General features: G+C 38.2%; 1 protein-coding gene across 20 annotated transcripts in view; it reads left to right on the forward strand.

Moving 5' to 3' along the window:
• Positions 1-16,382, forward strand: part of RBFOX2 (RNA binding fox-1 homolog 2) — a 256,959-nt gene that overhangs the window by 153,284 nt on the left and 87,293 nt on the right. The window contains exon 1 of one of the 20 annotated variants that reach the window (XM_033117866.1): positions 16,072-16,290. The exons of 18 other annotated variants lie outside the window; for them this stretch is intronic. In XM_033117866.1, the coding sequence (XP_032973757.1) occupies positions 16,264-16,290 (27 nt within the window). In that variant the 5' untranslated portion in view covers positions 16,072-16,263. Of the gene's footprint in view, positions 1-16,071; positions 16,291-16,382 lie in introns of those variants that run through there. One more of the 20 variants, XM_033117865.1, reaches the window with a different exon arrangement.

Consider the following 16,382-nt stretch of genomic DNA (forward strand, 5'->3'; position numbering starts at 1 on the left):
GTTGTTCCAATACCATTTGTTGAGAAGACTATTCTTTCTCCACTGAATTGCCTTTGCACCTGTGGATCTATTTTTGCACTTTCTATTCTGCTCTACTGATCTGTTTTTCTATCATGACACCAATACCACACTGTCTTACAGGAATGTGACTGCTAAGGGACTAGTCACATTCAGAAAAGTCACAGTGGGGTATCACAGACCTCGGGTGTAGCATTTTGTTGCAGTACATGCTTAGAGAAAAGATGGCTAGAAGTTTTAAAAACCCATTTTTTAAGAGTGGAATGAGGTGGAGAAATATACTGTGTTCATGAGCTAGAAAACTTGAGATTCGTAGAATGTGAATTTTCCCCAGACTGATGGTTAGATTCAAAGTAATCCCAATCAAAATCTAAGCAAGATTTTTATATATATTAACAAACAGATTCCAAAATGCATATAGAAGTGCCAAGGACCTAGAATAGCCAAAATAACTTGAAAAAGAACAACAAAGTTGGAGGAACGACACAGCCTGGTTATTCCTACAGTAATTGAGACAGTGAGGTATTGGTGTCAAATTCAGGTGTACCTCTTAATGTTATGCAGTGAGAGAGTGTATCCGTTAGGATTTGCTGCCTAACAAACCTCCCCAAAGCTTAATGGCTTAAAACAATGTTAATCAGTTATCTGGTCATAATTCTGTGGGTGAGGAATTTGGGTGGTTCTTCTAGTCTGGGTTGATTGGGCCTGAGTGTTTTAGGATAACCTCACTTTTGTGTCCGGCATTTGTGAAGCTCATTGATTTGGGAGGCTCAACTGAAATAGCTCATGTCTATTCCACTTGGTTTCTCATCCATCTGTTATGGTTCTTCCCATAGTAGCCTCAGAATTCCAGAGAGCAGCAAGGGAGGCTGAGCCCCAGTGAACAAGTACACGTTAAGCCTCTGCTTGTATTACATTTGCTAATATGTCAATAACCAATGTAAGTCTTAAGGCCAAGACCAAATTCAAGGAGTGGAGGAAAACTTCCACCACTTTGTAATCTTCCACAGAGATATTATGAGTTGAGATAAACGTTTCTGTGGAGGGTCAAAGGCTCTAATACGTCAGATAGTGTCTGTGCAATCATTTGTAGACATATTTTCCTAATGGTATTAGATTATTGACAATTATTTTCTGCTTTAAAAGTTGATCTTTATCTTTATTCTTACCCTTTATGTACTATCTTTCTGGATTTAAAATGAATGTCTATTGTCCTGTTATTTATGGATACATTTTACTTCTGAGTAGTACGGATTTAGAATGAAAGAGTAAGGAAAGACACTTCTAACAAGTATGTTAATTTCTGGCCGCGGAGTTTGCATGCCCTGTGTCTCACTTTAAATAGAATAATGCATTTCAGCCATAGCATGGCTTACCCACACTTCTTTTTGTACCATGTGTTATACAAAGGAGTCTTTCTGTACTTAACTGTGATTTGCTGTTTTTCTGGTAGGTATGATTTAAAGCATTTCCATTGGTGTAGAAAATTCATCAATTCTCGTAGTACCTTAGAACCAATAGAACTCTCATATGAATATTTTTGAAGTAATCAGGAAGAGCTTCGTGGAGCAGATAGCATTTAAGGTTGGCCTTGAAGGGGTTCATTTTAAGATTTGGACATTTTGAAATGGGTAAGAAAACAGTATGATCAAAGGCACCAAGGCAAAAAACAAAACATCACCTTAATAGAGGTAATAGTGGGTAGTTGAATGTATCTGTGATTATTTTGTACTTTATTTGCCACTTGAAAGACAAAGAAGTATCCCAAGATAGAAAGTTTTGTTAATCTGCAGGCACCGTGTCTATTTTTCATTCTGATCATGAATTTATCAGTTTTGCTACCATCCTTTTTCTGATATTACTAAACAGCTTTCTCTCAAAACTTCTCTTGATTGCCTACTTGCTAAATTCAGTCATCTTTTCTAAATTTGCATTCCCTTTAACCTGTTTTTCTACTTGACATTGTTATATACTCATCTCTGATACCCATTTATGAAATACTTTCGCTAGTATAAGGGATGCAGGATCGAAGAAAAGTAACGCATGCCCTCTGTGTCCTGGCTTTTGTGAATAGTACACGATCCTGCTTAAGCTCTTTATCCTTTGTTGCTATTTCTGCCTTCTCGAAGTGAGTATTCCTTAAGGTTCTATTTTCAGCCCTTTGCCTTGTATCTACCTCTCTCTCTCTCTCTCTCTCTCTCTCTCTCTCTCTCTCTCTCTCTCTCTCTCTTTCACTCTCTCTCTCTCTCCTTTTCCTCCTTTTTCCCTCCTTCCCTCTCTTCCTTCCTTTCTTTTGCTTCCTTCTCTATTTATCTGTTCTTTTTTGAAGTACAATACATAGTTGATGTTCAGTAAATGTTGTGGAGGGATAAGTGTGGGAAAAGAATCTGAAGCACGCTGTGGCCCTGGCTGTTCCCCCCTCACTCCTTTTGGATCTTCATTTCTAACTCTGACTGCTGCTTCTGGGGCTGAGGCCCCGTTAGAGATTTCCTATTGGATGTCCTGCTATAACTTCAAACCCAGTCCCTGCCTTCCGGTTGTTCCCCTTTCCATTCTTCCTGCAGCCACCAGAACATTTTCACAAAATGCTTCTCTCCCTCTCCGACCATCTTTAAAGATAAGGTCCTAAGTACATAGCTTGATGTCCTCGGCGCTCCACAGTGATTCCATCCTACTTTTCTTGCCATTTCCCACTATTCACCCCCAGTCAAGTGGACGGGTCACACCGATCCCTAAGTAAGTTTTGCATATTTCTAACTACATATCTTACCTACATATGGATCTTTATTTCCCCCATTCCCTCCATCCTCATCTATCTATCTATCTATCTATCTATCTATCTATCTATCTATCTATCTATCTATCTATCTCAAGCACTATCTCTCTTTGAACTTCTGTATTATCCCAGTACCCAGCACTCTTTGGAACTTTCCAAAATTATTGCTGCTGAAGCCAATGTTATACGTTAGAGCAGAGATCTTTGCTAAAACATTCTACCCTGAGGCCTAACGAGTATCTTTGAACACCCTTGGTAGGATTGTGGCATAGGCAGAATGAAAGGAAAGGGAGAGAAGAGAACAAGAATGAAAGGTAGAGAAGAGAAGAACCTCACATACGCTCTGGTTACCCAGTACCTAGTAAGTCTTGAGGTTGCGATATCTAGCTCTAAACGTCATAGGTCTATTTCTCTCTGGTATCATTGCGTTCTATTTAACAGACATGTTCTAAGCGTGCCAGGTGTTAAAACGTATGGCCTGCATGTCTCTGCTAATGAGATAATATAGTAATGGCTATGAAAGGCCATTTTCTGTATTCGTGTTTTTAATTGATGAGAACACAAAAACTTTCATACTATAAAAGCGTTCATAATACTGCGTAGTGTGTATCTTTTCAAATGGTATAAATTGGCATTGTCAGCAAATAACTCAGAACTTTTTGTGGGGAATCAGTCTTTTTATTGCTGGAATTTTTGAGTAAACATGATAGTATTTAAAATTAAAAGGAAATACCCAGTCTGTTCTGAGGGAGGGAATCACTTAGTAATTTCTGAGTTGAGAATGTTACAGTAACAGGTGGGTAAAAAGGCAAAAAATACAGGGAGTTATAATTCAAATATTGAATTATTTTGCCATTTTTCTGAAAGGCTATTGGAACTAGAGTTGGGTACTGTTTGGGCCGAATCTAGATAAGATATGATTGAGATTATTTCTGATCTGTGTCCTCCAGGCTTAAATGAGAGGTTATAGCCAGCTATCATGTTAAGTAAAGCAAAAATCATGATAGAAATTAGAGACAGAGAGTATTACTAATTTTCACAGTACTTGTAATCAAAATAAAATTTGTTCTGATTCCCTTCAATGTATAAAAGGAAATTATCAGAGCAATAAATTCTAATTTAAATGCATTGGAACAAATAAGAAGTTTATCTCTAACATAATAAATGAAAACCAACTCCCTCCCTACCATCCCACCCGCTAGAGGTGTTGGTTTTGTCTTACGTCTATAATATTTGTGTGTGTGTGTGTATAAATATATATACTGTATATAATACATATAATATATGTCATAAATTGGTATGTGTGTCAACCAATAAGTTATGTGTGTGTGTGCATAAATATATAACACATATATGACATAAAGCTTATAAACATACATAATTTTTTGATTAACATACAGATACATATGTGCATTTACAAATATGAAATTAAGACTCTACACATTATTCAACAACATAATCAGTCACATCTTTTCACCTTGATGTATAGATCTATCCTCCAGAGGACTTTAAAGCTTCAGAAATGGACTAGGCCCTCAATAACTTTTTCTGGGACCACTTTCAGGTTTAGATTGAATCAGTTTTAACTCGTAAAGTTTCAGTTTATCAGCCGTAGTTCATTATCACAGCCCTCTGTAGAGAAGTTACTTGCAATGGTTAATTTTGTGCTGTAGCATCATTTTGCCTTTTGGTTTTACCTGGGTGCTTGTCTGTTTCTCCCATAAACTGTAGAGTCCTTGACAAAAGAGCTGTCTGTTCATTTCTCTGTGCTCAGCACAATACCTTATGTGTGTAAATGTTTTTTTAATTAGACTGCACTGATTTCTCACATAGACTCACTACCGCTAATCTGAAGATAATTTAGTACATTATAGTGGTTCTCCTAATCTTAGAACTGATCGAAAGTAAATGTTTAACCAAGAGACTGTCTTAGTTGTATTAAGGCCATTTTGACTCTTAAAAACCAATTACTTCAGAACAATCCTAAAATAAATTACAATGACCATAAAAGGAGAAAAATCACACCAGCGGGGGGGGCACGGTAATACATGTATTCTCACACATGCCTCATCACAGTTGCGTTGAATCCTCACAGTTTCATCTTACTAAAACATGTTATAATACTACTAGCTCTCCAAGGTTAGGGAGATTGTAGCCCCCAAAACTAATTTAGAATTGTTCATCATTTTGAACTTTTGAATGTTTGCCCTAAGTAGGGGATTTCTTAGGAGCAATAGTTATAAATGGTGTGTCTCTTACTAAGCATTTATTTTCACTTTCTTCTCCCTCTGTGTCCTATTTTCTAAGAACTATTTAGCAGTTCCCTGGTTTTCAGATGGGCCGTTGAGGCTCTGAAATCCAACTCTTTAACCTGCCGTGCTTTGTCAGGCTGACTTAACACCTGTCCATGTTTGTTAGCGTTTTTAATATCTGTTATAGAAATATGTGCGCACATGTGTGTTTGTATATAATGGTAGGGCGGGCATAGCAGCTTCCTAAAATGAGAAAAGCAACTGGCTTTTCTGACAAGACCTTTCCACCCCCACCTTTTTGTAGGCAGCCGGAGTTAATCCTTTCATGTTTGATTGGAACAGCTGAGAGAGTATCTTGCATATCTGAAGGTCTCCAGTGGACTCATGTTGCCTCCGAGTTGGGGCCACCTTCCTCATTTTTAGTGCTGATCCTGTCAGCTGTCCTAGCGTCTGTTAAAGCAGAGTGAAGGAGGTGTTAAGTGATACACAAACATACAGTATCATGAAAGGGGATCCCTTTACTGCGTGTAGCAGAGCAGTGTGACTTCTTTTTTCTCCCATTCCTTTCCATAGCAGAAAGGTTTTACACAGTTAATCCTAACACCTGTCTCTGCCGGAGACATTGAGAAGGGTGTGTGTGTGTGTGTGTGTGTGTGTGTGCGCGTGCGTGTGTATGTGCGCGCGCGAGCACACGCGCGTGCGCACGGTCCTGCCCAAGAAGGAATAGAGAAATAATACCAGTCCCATCTGCCTTTCCATGTCCTGGATTGGGAGTGTTCCCTCTGACGCATTTAAATCCTGGAACGTATATATCATTTTGGCTCCTGGATACCTCATGCTTCCTACCGGTTTTGCGTGCCGCTTTAAGGAGCCCGTGTTCCTTTTCCTGGCTGTCATTCTCTGCCTCTTGAGTTTCTGGTGGAGTTGTCAGGAAAACCAACAGTAACAGCAAATCTCTAGTGTCGTTTTCGGTGTATGTAACTCGTAACTCAGTTGAAGCTTTTTGTTTTTTCCTGAACGTTTCTTCTGTGTAGTGTTGAATCTTATTGGGGTTGCAGCCCGGGCTGAACCGAGCTCCAACTTCGCCATCTGAGCCAGCATACCTATCTACGTAGACTGCAAGTCAGCTAAGTATCTTTTGGTGCTACCTAGTCCTTTGGGACAGGACAGCCAGATCAAACAAGACAAGAGCTTAGACACTTTTGTACTGTCTTTACCTGAAGATTTTTTTTCCCCTTTGCTATGTATGGTGTGTATTGTATGGATTATCAATATCCTGTTGTCCAGGTAAGCTCAGGGTTATAACTTGTTTTCTAGATACTGTTTGTTTGATGTGAAAGTTTTATGGTGGGATGAAAGGCTTACAAGCTTTCTGTCTTTTGACCTGGTACCATTCAGGGCGTAGACGTCCCAAAGTTTTTTGCTAATTTGCTGTAACAGGAGGTTTGAGTTTTATGTCACATTGAAAGCTGGGCAGGGGTGTTTGCTTTCAACTCCAGAAGTTCTGGCACTTCAGAGAGAAGCCCATGCGTGTGTGTGTGTGTGTGTGTGTGTGTGTGTTTTAAAGAGTGGGCTTGACATTATAAATAACATAAAGCCACCATATTATAGTAAACTTTAGGCTTCGTTTTGAGTAGATGAGAAGCACAGATGGCAGTTTCCAAATGTCGCTGTATTTTTCAGAAAGATAATATACAGTAGAGGACACTGTCCACGCTTAACATTTTATTTTATAGACTATTTTGTGATGGGATTAGTGACATCTTAGTTATTAACTTGCTGAAATCTAGAATCACAAAACTTTAGGCCATTATCGAGCATATTCCTGTGTATCTGTTGGCCTTTAAATTAATAGCAGTAGCGTTAATGAAGGTGACGTTACGAATCCTGAATTCTGGTTCAAGCTGTAGTTAAGCCGTGTTCGTGCTCACGTAGCTCTTTTTCCTTGACTTCACTTTCCTTGTCTCTGAAATGAAGGGATTGGAGTAGGCGATCTTTTATTTGTCATGGATTCTTTGAAATATTAACGGTGCTGAAAGCCTAGAATAGGAACATAAAAACAGTTTCCAGTTAACACAATTAATTCTGAATTATAGATATTACTTGGGTTCTCAGTTTGTTTTAATTTACTTGTGTTTTCATGGCATTTAATTATTTTTTTCTTTGGCCATTTCTGTAATAATTAGCACCTAAGTTTTAGGTTGGATAGAAATGCAGAGGGTTAAAGGAAGTGACTAACCAGTACATCTTCTTAGGTATTTTGGGCCTAAAGGCTAAACCAAGCTATTTTTAATTGGGCCTGCTGGGGAAGCTCTCCAGAGTAAACAGCTCTCATTCAAGTCTTAAACTATCGGTATTGAAGTCATATGGGAGGGATGTGCTTATGTTTCTTTAACTAGATTCTAACCCAGTAGTCTATATACTATATGTTTTCTATTAATTGTATAACAGTTTCAATTTTTTTGAGTTATTCAAATTAAGACTATATTATATTTACCATAATGAGGTTTTGATATGTTTGTGGATCTCATATATCTATGGACCATTTCTCCACTGGCATAAAATAATAGGGCAGCTCAAGGCTGGGAGTGTCATGAGACTAGAGTAGAGGCAAAGCTTCTTACAAGTGAATATTGATGTGCTTTCGAAGAGAAACATCTGTGAACAGTAAATTTCTGAGACCCAACTAGCAAAGTAAGGGACTTGTACAGGTAAAACCTGCCTGAGGAAAAACACTGAAAAAAATAGGTGTTTCCAAAGAAAATGGAAGTATTGGAAATATATGAAAAAAATAATTATATATAAATGATTTTTTTTGAAAATTGGCCACTCCCCCCAAAAATAAGAGTTCCTGTTTAGGAATTGTGGCATTTTTGATAAGGTCTTTTGCAGTAATATTTTATTAATTTATGATAAAATGAATTTGCCACCCCAGATCTTTTTGGTCATTAACATTTAGTATTGGTAAATGTAGTGTTCAGGATTTAAAACAACACTTTCTTGGCTTTGCTCCATTTAGTAGGTTTATTCTATCTGAAATTAAGGTAACTTAAAAATGCAAGTAATGGGATGTTAAAATTTAAGAGGATGCTCTCTTAAATTTTAAGAGTATCAAGGAAATTAATGGGATTGAAAAAACAATTTCAAGTTGAAAGATCCGAAACTATTTTATAATCTTATTTCTTAGTTCTGTTAAGGTAACAGTTTTCTTTCAATGCATTTATAAGTAGGTAATAGATTGTTATTTGCTACCCAAACTCTTAACTATGTTTATAAAATTTTCTTTTTAGCTTTTGTTATTTTCTTATACTTAGATAAGTCAAAGCTCCTCTTTGCATAATACTTGTGGTTCTGTACCAGTGCAATTGGAAATTATTGAGGACATGATTGAATAGTATTTTTTTAAATTAAATGTTTTGCACCTATTTTTAAAATTAAGTACAGTTGACCCATGAACAACATGAGTTTGAAAGGTCCTGGTTTACTTATACACAAATTTTTTTCAATTAATACAATCGGCCCTTTGTATCTATCTGTGGGTTTCGCAGTTATGGATTTAACCGACCCCAGATGGAAAGCAGTATTTCCACATTTCCAATTGTGGATTCCCACCTGCAGATCAAAATACTGTTTACTATGCGCCCTGGGTTGAATCCTCTGATGTGAAGGGCACACTGTAGAGTTGAAAGTTACACACGGATTTGTGGGGTGGGGATGGCGCATGCCCCTAACCCAGGTGTTGTTCAAGGGTCAGCTGTGTTTCTAGAATTGCTAGTGTTGAGATAATGAAACAAAGTGAGTCTCTTCAACATAAGGCAATAAAATATTTTAGGTACTTGACCTTTCATTGCTCTTATTGTTAGTAAAATCATGCCTGTCTTAAGAGTTATGAAATTGAAATTGGTTATTTTATTAGTTATAATTTCTGCAGAACCAAATCTGGGCCAAATCAGTTTAAAATACAGGCAGAGTAAGTAGATAGGAGCTTGCTGTATATAATTTAGAAGACAATGAGTATAGTCTCCCTGCCCAGAAAAAAATCTATTTGAGCAAACTGTTCCTGAAATTATTCTTTTGTGTTAAAAATGTACAGCCTCTGACCGAATGGTTAAAATATAACTTGTTAGGATGGCTTCTGTCAAAAAAACAGAAAATAAGCATTAGTGAGGACGTGAAGAAATTAGAACACTTTTGCACTCTTGATGGGAATGTAAAATGGTACAGCTGCTATAGAAAACAGGATGATGGTTTCTCATAAAATTAAAAGTAGAATTATTATATGACCCAGCAGTTCTACTTCTGGCTATGTACCCAGAAGAATTGAAAGCAGGGTCTTGAAGAGATATTTGCACAGCCATGTTCATAGTGGCACTATTCACAATAGCCAAAAGGTGGATACAGCAACCCAAGTGTCCATCAGTGGGGTATGGTATATACCAAAGTGTCCGTATGGTATATACACACAATGGAATATTCCTCAAAAAGGAAGGGAATTCTAAGCACGGAAGAAGGGAATTCTAAGCACGGAAGCAGCACGGAAGAACCGTGAGGATATTATGCTACGTGGCGTAAGCCAGCCACAAAAAAGACAAATACTGGATGGTTCCATTTATATGCGGTCCCTAGAATAGTCAGAATCAGAGACAGAAAGGAGAATGGTGGTTTCCAAGGGCTGGGGACAAGAAGAATGGGGAGTTCTTGTTTCATGGGTACAGAGTTCCAGTTTTGAAAAATGAAGAGTCTGGAGATGGATGGTGGTGATGGTAGCACATTATGAATATATTTAATAACCACTGAACTGTGTACTTGAAAATGGCTAAGAGGGTAAATTATGTTATTTGTATTTTACCACAATAAAAAAAATTGGGGGGAAATGTAACTTGTTGTCAGTTAGGGGTTCATCTATTCCCAGTTTTTCCTGAGGCCAGTCTACTTCACCTGTCACCCATTGAACACATTGGCACTGATTAGCATTTTGAGATAAGTGGGGCAGTTGGAGGAAGAAGAAGCAGGGTCTCGCATTATTGGGAATGAACCCGTAGCTAAGTGTCCTGACTTGAGGGTTTAGGACAGCCAAGTACCGCTTAAGGATGTCAGGCACCTGAAAGATAGAGAGAAGAAAGTTCCTAGGACGTGCTGTTGCTCGGCCTGCCTGCGCTGGGCTCTGCAGAATGCCCGAGGGTGACTTAGTCCCTAGCTCTCCACTTCTCCGTGGGCAGATGGCCTTGATGGATAGGGAGGTAGATAGTCTTTAATTTCTCATTTGAGAATGTTTTTTGAGTACCTGTGTGCCAGGCACAGGGATTTAGTGGTGAAAAAGACAGCAGAATCTCCAGTAATTTAGTAATAGACACAGCATATTTTAACATCGGAGAAACAGCACGCTTCAGTTTTCACTGGTTAGTCGGTGTTATTTCCTTGATAATCTGGTTATTGATAAATTTATTTACATCCCATTCTTTTTTAATAGATGTCTAAGAACCTTTTTCCTTAGTCTCTGACAGAATACAGAGACTGTATACATATATGATTTCAATCGTATTATATGACAAGTTATCTAGAGTTTGGGATATTTTAAAGATATGCGTACATTACCCAAATCCAGATAATAATTTATGAAGTGATGTTTTCTAACTTCTCTGGTCTCACCTGTGTCTTAGTGTTATGTTATTTGTGGTCTTGTTCTAAAGGCTTGAATTTGGAGGACAAAAAATAAATATGAGGGTTGTTTGATTTTTAGAAGCATATAAGGTCTAGAGCAGTTGATTTCAAATTCTGCTCTCAGCTTATTTTCTAGAGAATGGGTTCTATATAAGTGAACCCTGCCTAAACTAGAGAAAAGAAGCTAGAAAATTAATAGTTAGCTATTATTTGGCTTCATTTATATTAAAGGGAATGTGGAGGTCAAAGGATATTAAAGTGGTATTGTGTTAGAGGTGCTTCTGAGAAGGTATTTAATATCTATTAGGTGTAAATTGCTATTTACACTTAGTTGGGGTTATTGTGTGAGGGCATGCTGTGAAAAGCTTTTATACCAACACGTTTTTATTACTGCAGGAAATACCATCCTTTTAAAGTTGCTTTTCACTTGGGTGTCAGAGGCAGCACGGGAAAGGATGAGAAAAACCTGCCTTCTAGTCAGGGACTCTTGGCTCTGCTTTTATAGCACAGCTGCTGTGTGGGTGGAAGGTAGAGAAGTTGAGTCACATCTCTGTAAAATTGTGAAGAGCCAGAGCACCTAAAGTTGCGACTTTTTTAAATCAATGAGTATTATTTTGTCTAGAACCTGAATTCTTATAATAAAGTCGAAAATAAGGCCCTTCTCCCATTCTCCCTTTTTATACATCTTCCTCAGAGCTTCACATTTCTAAGGTACTGAAGTGAATTTATAATTTTGAAGTTATTTCCAACTACTCTTTTGAAAGAAAAGAATGCTTTGATAATATTTTGATAACCACATAAGTACTCTTTATTCTTAGGTACCCATATATGGATAAATAAATGGCTACTGATAGAAATCAAGGCATTATTGTTTGGTTTCAACAAACATTTATTTACCTAATATGTATTCGGGCCCTGGGTTAGGGACTGGAGATATGGTAAGAAATACACAATTCCTCCCCTCAGATTGCTCAGTCTAGTCATAGTTACACAGAAACAATAACCCCAACAATTCTGAACCATGGGTTAGGCGCTAAGGCACAGATCGGATAAGGGGTACTTACCCCAGATGTGGGAGCAGATAGGGTCAGGAAAGGCTTCTGAAGCAGGGGATCCCTGAAGGGATCCTTGAAGGATGAACTAACCAGATAGAAGCGGAAGAACAGAAAGCAGAAAAGAATAGAAACTTGGTGTCATTGAGGCGCTAACTGCATGTTGTTCAGTGTGGTGGGGTAGGGGCAGAGAAGAGCGGGGTGGGGGCGGGAGCAGTGACTGACAGGAGCGGCGGAGCCAGAAGCCAGATCACGTGGTAGGTGCCTACCTAAGAGTTAGGATCTTCCCCCCTTTTAGACTCTGGGGAATAGTTGAGGATTCTAATCAGGAAGGTGCCATGATAAGATTTGCATTTATGAAGATCACTCTGGCAGTAGCGAGAAGTTTGGATGGGAAGAGTGGTCTACTGGCGGCAGAGAGACAATTCCCTCATCTCTAAAAAGGAGATTAAAATATCTCTTCAAGAAGATGAAGTGAGCTAATATACAAGTAGTTGCTTCATAGGAAGCCACCACAAAGTAAATTCTCAAGAAATGTAGCTATTTTACTGGTCATGAAATTGAACCATTCACCAAGAAAACAGACATGGTAGAACGAGTAATAGAATCCAAGCCTTTGTTCATTGCTTGTTTTCCCCAGTGCCTAGAACAGTGCCTGGCATGTAGTAGGCACTCTGGCATTTGTTAAATGACTTAATGATTCAGTTTTGAGAATTTAGTTTTGGACTTTTAAATTAGAGAAATTTGTAGGATATCTAAATGGAGTTGACCATCATTTGGCAGTTGGATATTTTTGGTCTGAAATTCAGGAGAGGTATCTGGACCAGACCTAAACATGTGGGCATCATTAGGGTAAATGGGTGGTACATAAGCGATGGGGTGAGTTACATCACCTAGAATAAGTGCGTTCAGCAGTGTTGAACTTTTTTGAGGTTTGTACCCTTTTGAGAACCTGATGAATCCTGTGGATCCCCTTTGCACAGGAATGCACAAAAGAAAACAAATTTTCACCGGGGTGCCTGTGTGAGGAGCTCTACACCTGGGGTTAAGAATCTGTGGTATGCAGTCAAAAGAGGTCTGAGGATGGCACCTCAAGCAATAGCAACATTTAAAGGGTGGACAGAGGGAGAAAAGTAAGATGGGGAAAGCAAGTGAACACCGAAAGGGGAAAATCAGGAAAGACTGGTATCGTTTGAAGCTGAGAATGAGAATTTCCTAACGGAGGGAATTCCAAATGCCAGATAAATCAAAGAAGATAGAAAATGTCCACTGCATTTGGCCATGGGAGGTCTTTGGGGACTTCAGTAAGATAAATTTCCATTGAGTGGTATCAGAGGAAAGGAATCTGGGGATTGCATGAAACACTGAGGAAGCAATGAAGAAACTGAGACACATAGGAGAAGTTCCTTCATTTGTTTAACAAATATTTATTGAGTACCTACCATATACCAGGCACTGTGCTGGAAGCTAGAGATTGATCCATGAAGGTGGATGTCGTCTCCTTCCTTAGCTGACATTCTTATTGTGTATTTGCCTGTCCACCTCCCCAACCCACACCTCCCACCAGAAAATGCCCTGAAGTGAGTTTCTTTGCGGTGCACTACCGGGTCCATCAAGCTACCGGGGACGCACGTTGTTCAGCTGGGTCAGATCCAGGCCGCTCAGTCCAGGCTCTTCTCTCTCTTGGGCACCAGGGAGCAAGTTGTCCTCTATAACGCTAGCTTTTTAAAGTCTTGGACACGCTTCAAAATAGCCTTGAGTGTGCACACTGCTCACTATGATCCTGTTATTCAGTGAGTTTATAGAAATCATTTTAGTATTTATTTTACTTGAGCTCATACTAACTGTATGGTAATGAGACTTTTATAAGCTTATTATTTGCAGTAGAAAATGTTGGTCCTAAATGTAGAAAAGAGGCATGAATACCAGACCTAAGGAAACCTTTCTGCTCGTCCTAGTCTAGTCTAGTCTTACTGTATGTGGGGATCTCTCTTTTGCCTTTTTATTTAAAAAAAAAACCTCTTCTTGGGGCCTTGTTGTCATTTTATATGTGGGGAGGCTGCCATCACACACAAGCTTCAAGACAGCTGCTGCTGTCATAAGGGTATTTGGGGGGAGCAGGGTCTGTCATCTTGGAACTCCAGGGTTTTTGCCCCTTTTACTGTAGTGGACCATGGATTCAAAGAATGGTATACGATGATTAATTCTCAGGTTTATTTCTTATATTAGAACTTAAAATGTAAAACATTTTCCCATGAATACGATTTAGATTTTTCCGGAAGTACACTGGGTTGCCCCTGCTTCCAGTGAAACTCATCTGCCTCTTTTCTGTTTACTTACTTTGTCTTTTAAAAACTTGACTGCATTTTGTCTCCTTCTGATTGGCTTTTCAGTGGCAAATTCAGAGAACACACTATATTCTATCTTCCTGATCATTTCTAAAAATGTTGAATAAGAACAAGCCTAGTACTGAGCTATCTCTTTTCTTATAATTTTTTTTCTTTTATTTAAAGATCCCATTCTTTGGTACATGTTTTTTTAATATATATTATGGATTACAGCAAAGGTGTACAGGTATCTGTAAAATGCCACAAATATCGTCTGACTTATTGTAGGTACTTAGTAAATAGCTGTGATTGTGCCAGTTTCTCCACGTTCTACAGATTGTTTGGTAGTTCCTGTATTCTGTTCAGAATTGTTAAAATGATTATTAATTTGGGTGGGAGCATGATGATATTATATCGGTAATGTGCCAACCGACATTATTTTACACTAGATTTTTAAAAGCCTGGTTATATATTTTGCCAAACAATTTTTATAGAGATAGCAAAAAACTATGTATTCTCAATGTGATTTGTGATTTTTAATTTTGATTTGTGTTTATTTTAAAAACAGGAAGCTTAATTTGGGAATTAATCTCTTTTGGGTTATCTGTAAGAGATTATAAACATAACAAATACAGCATAACTGAAATATATAACAAAATCCTTTAGGATCTTATTAGAATACTTAAAATTTAGATATTCTTTATGAGATATGAAAAACATCATAAACTCATCAAACATTTAAACATTGTTGTTTTTAAATATTTAATAATACAAAGTAGGGAGATTGTAAAATTTATATTAAGAGGTTAGGACTTTTCCAAGATTACTTAGTTGTAAAGGGCCCAGTTAGGGCTTAGATGAGGACTTCTGGACTGAATCACGTCTTTGATGTTTTCTTCCATTATGTCCTTTTAATAAAAGAACTTTAATGAAACTCTTATGTTCACTAAACATTCTCCCAAACCACATATATATGTGTATGTATATATATATATATATAAACTATTAACTATGTTAACTATTAATTTATATCTCCCAAACCATAATATATATATATAACATTCTCCCAAACCATATATATATATGTATATATATGTATTAACTATTATTTATAATAATGACACAGATGTCCGGTGTATATATAAGAAAAGGTTTATTTTTTTCAAAGGAGGCAGAAATACAGAAGGCTGGGGAACACAAAGGGTGAAGTCTCAGTTAACCAGAATTTTTAATCAAGCTCGAAGCCTTAAGCAGTCAAATTTGTATCCACCTTTGTATCCACCTTAAGTTTCTTAAACAGTCACGTTTGTAGACACCTTTTTCAGAATTCCCACGTTTTTTTACAGTAGAAAAAATAAGCGCTTTAATTACCTTCCTCCTCTCGTTTAGTCCTTTGCACTCATTAGACTGGTTTAGGACAAGCCGATTCTTGCATGTTCCCATTCCTTGAAAACCTTTCCAGTCAATGGTCATTCGACAGCTTTTCACAATTTTCATTAAATCCACTACATCTATAAACTACATCAGTGGAAATGTTTTTTAAAAAATAATTTTTTTCATTTCTTACTTATCAGATATTCATGAGTAGAATATTTTAAATCTGTATTAAGTATGGTAAGCTTCTCCGAATGCTTCCAGTGCTACATAATTAATACCACCATCGCAGATACTCACTCCTTAAAAATATGCCTGCACATGGCGCCTGCCCCGCCCTCTCGCGCTCCCTCCTTCCCTCCTCCCTACACACACACATACACACATACACACACTCACTCACATACACGCGTGCGCAAAGCACACACACCACACTGCCATTCTCCAGCAGGCCTGTTTCTGGAGTTGGGAGATGTCAGCCTGCTGGGAGGGGCTGGGAGGAGGAAGAGGTGGGGCTCTACTCTGATTAATTACCTTAGGCATTCAGGGGTGGGGCTTCCTTCAGCCATCTGCCTGAGATATGGGAGGGAGCTGGAGAAAGAAGGAGGGGGAGAGACTGCCAGAGAGGAAGAGAAAAGAAAGGAAGAAACACTAGAAAGAAAAAGGAAGGAAGACGGGATAAAGGGAGATCAATTGCCCACCCTTACATAGCTAGCTTAGGGGGGGAGGGGGGTGGAAAAAGGCTTTGGAAGGGGTGCCCAGCTCGACTGCTTGGAAGTGTTCATCATCTGTTCGTTTGGTTTATGGAGAAAAAGAAAATGGTAACTCAGGTAAGATTTGCGTTTCCTCGGCGTGTTGCTTTTCCCGTTTTGGGGATCTAAATAAAGATAATGGGGGTGCGGTATAGTAAGTAGAGTTTTAA

Source organism: Rhinolophus ferrumequinum, chromosome 10 (genome assembly GCF_004115265.2).
Source record: "Rhinolophus ferrumequinum isolate MPI-CBG mRhiFer1 chromosome 10, mRhiFer1_v1.p, whole genome shotgun sequence".
In the NCBI taxonomy this organism is placed as follows: domain Eukaryota; kingdom Metazoa; phylum Chordata; class Mammalia; order Chiroptera; family Rhinolophidae; genus Rhinolophus; species Rhinolophus ferrumequinum.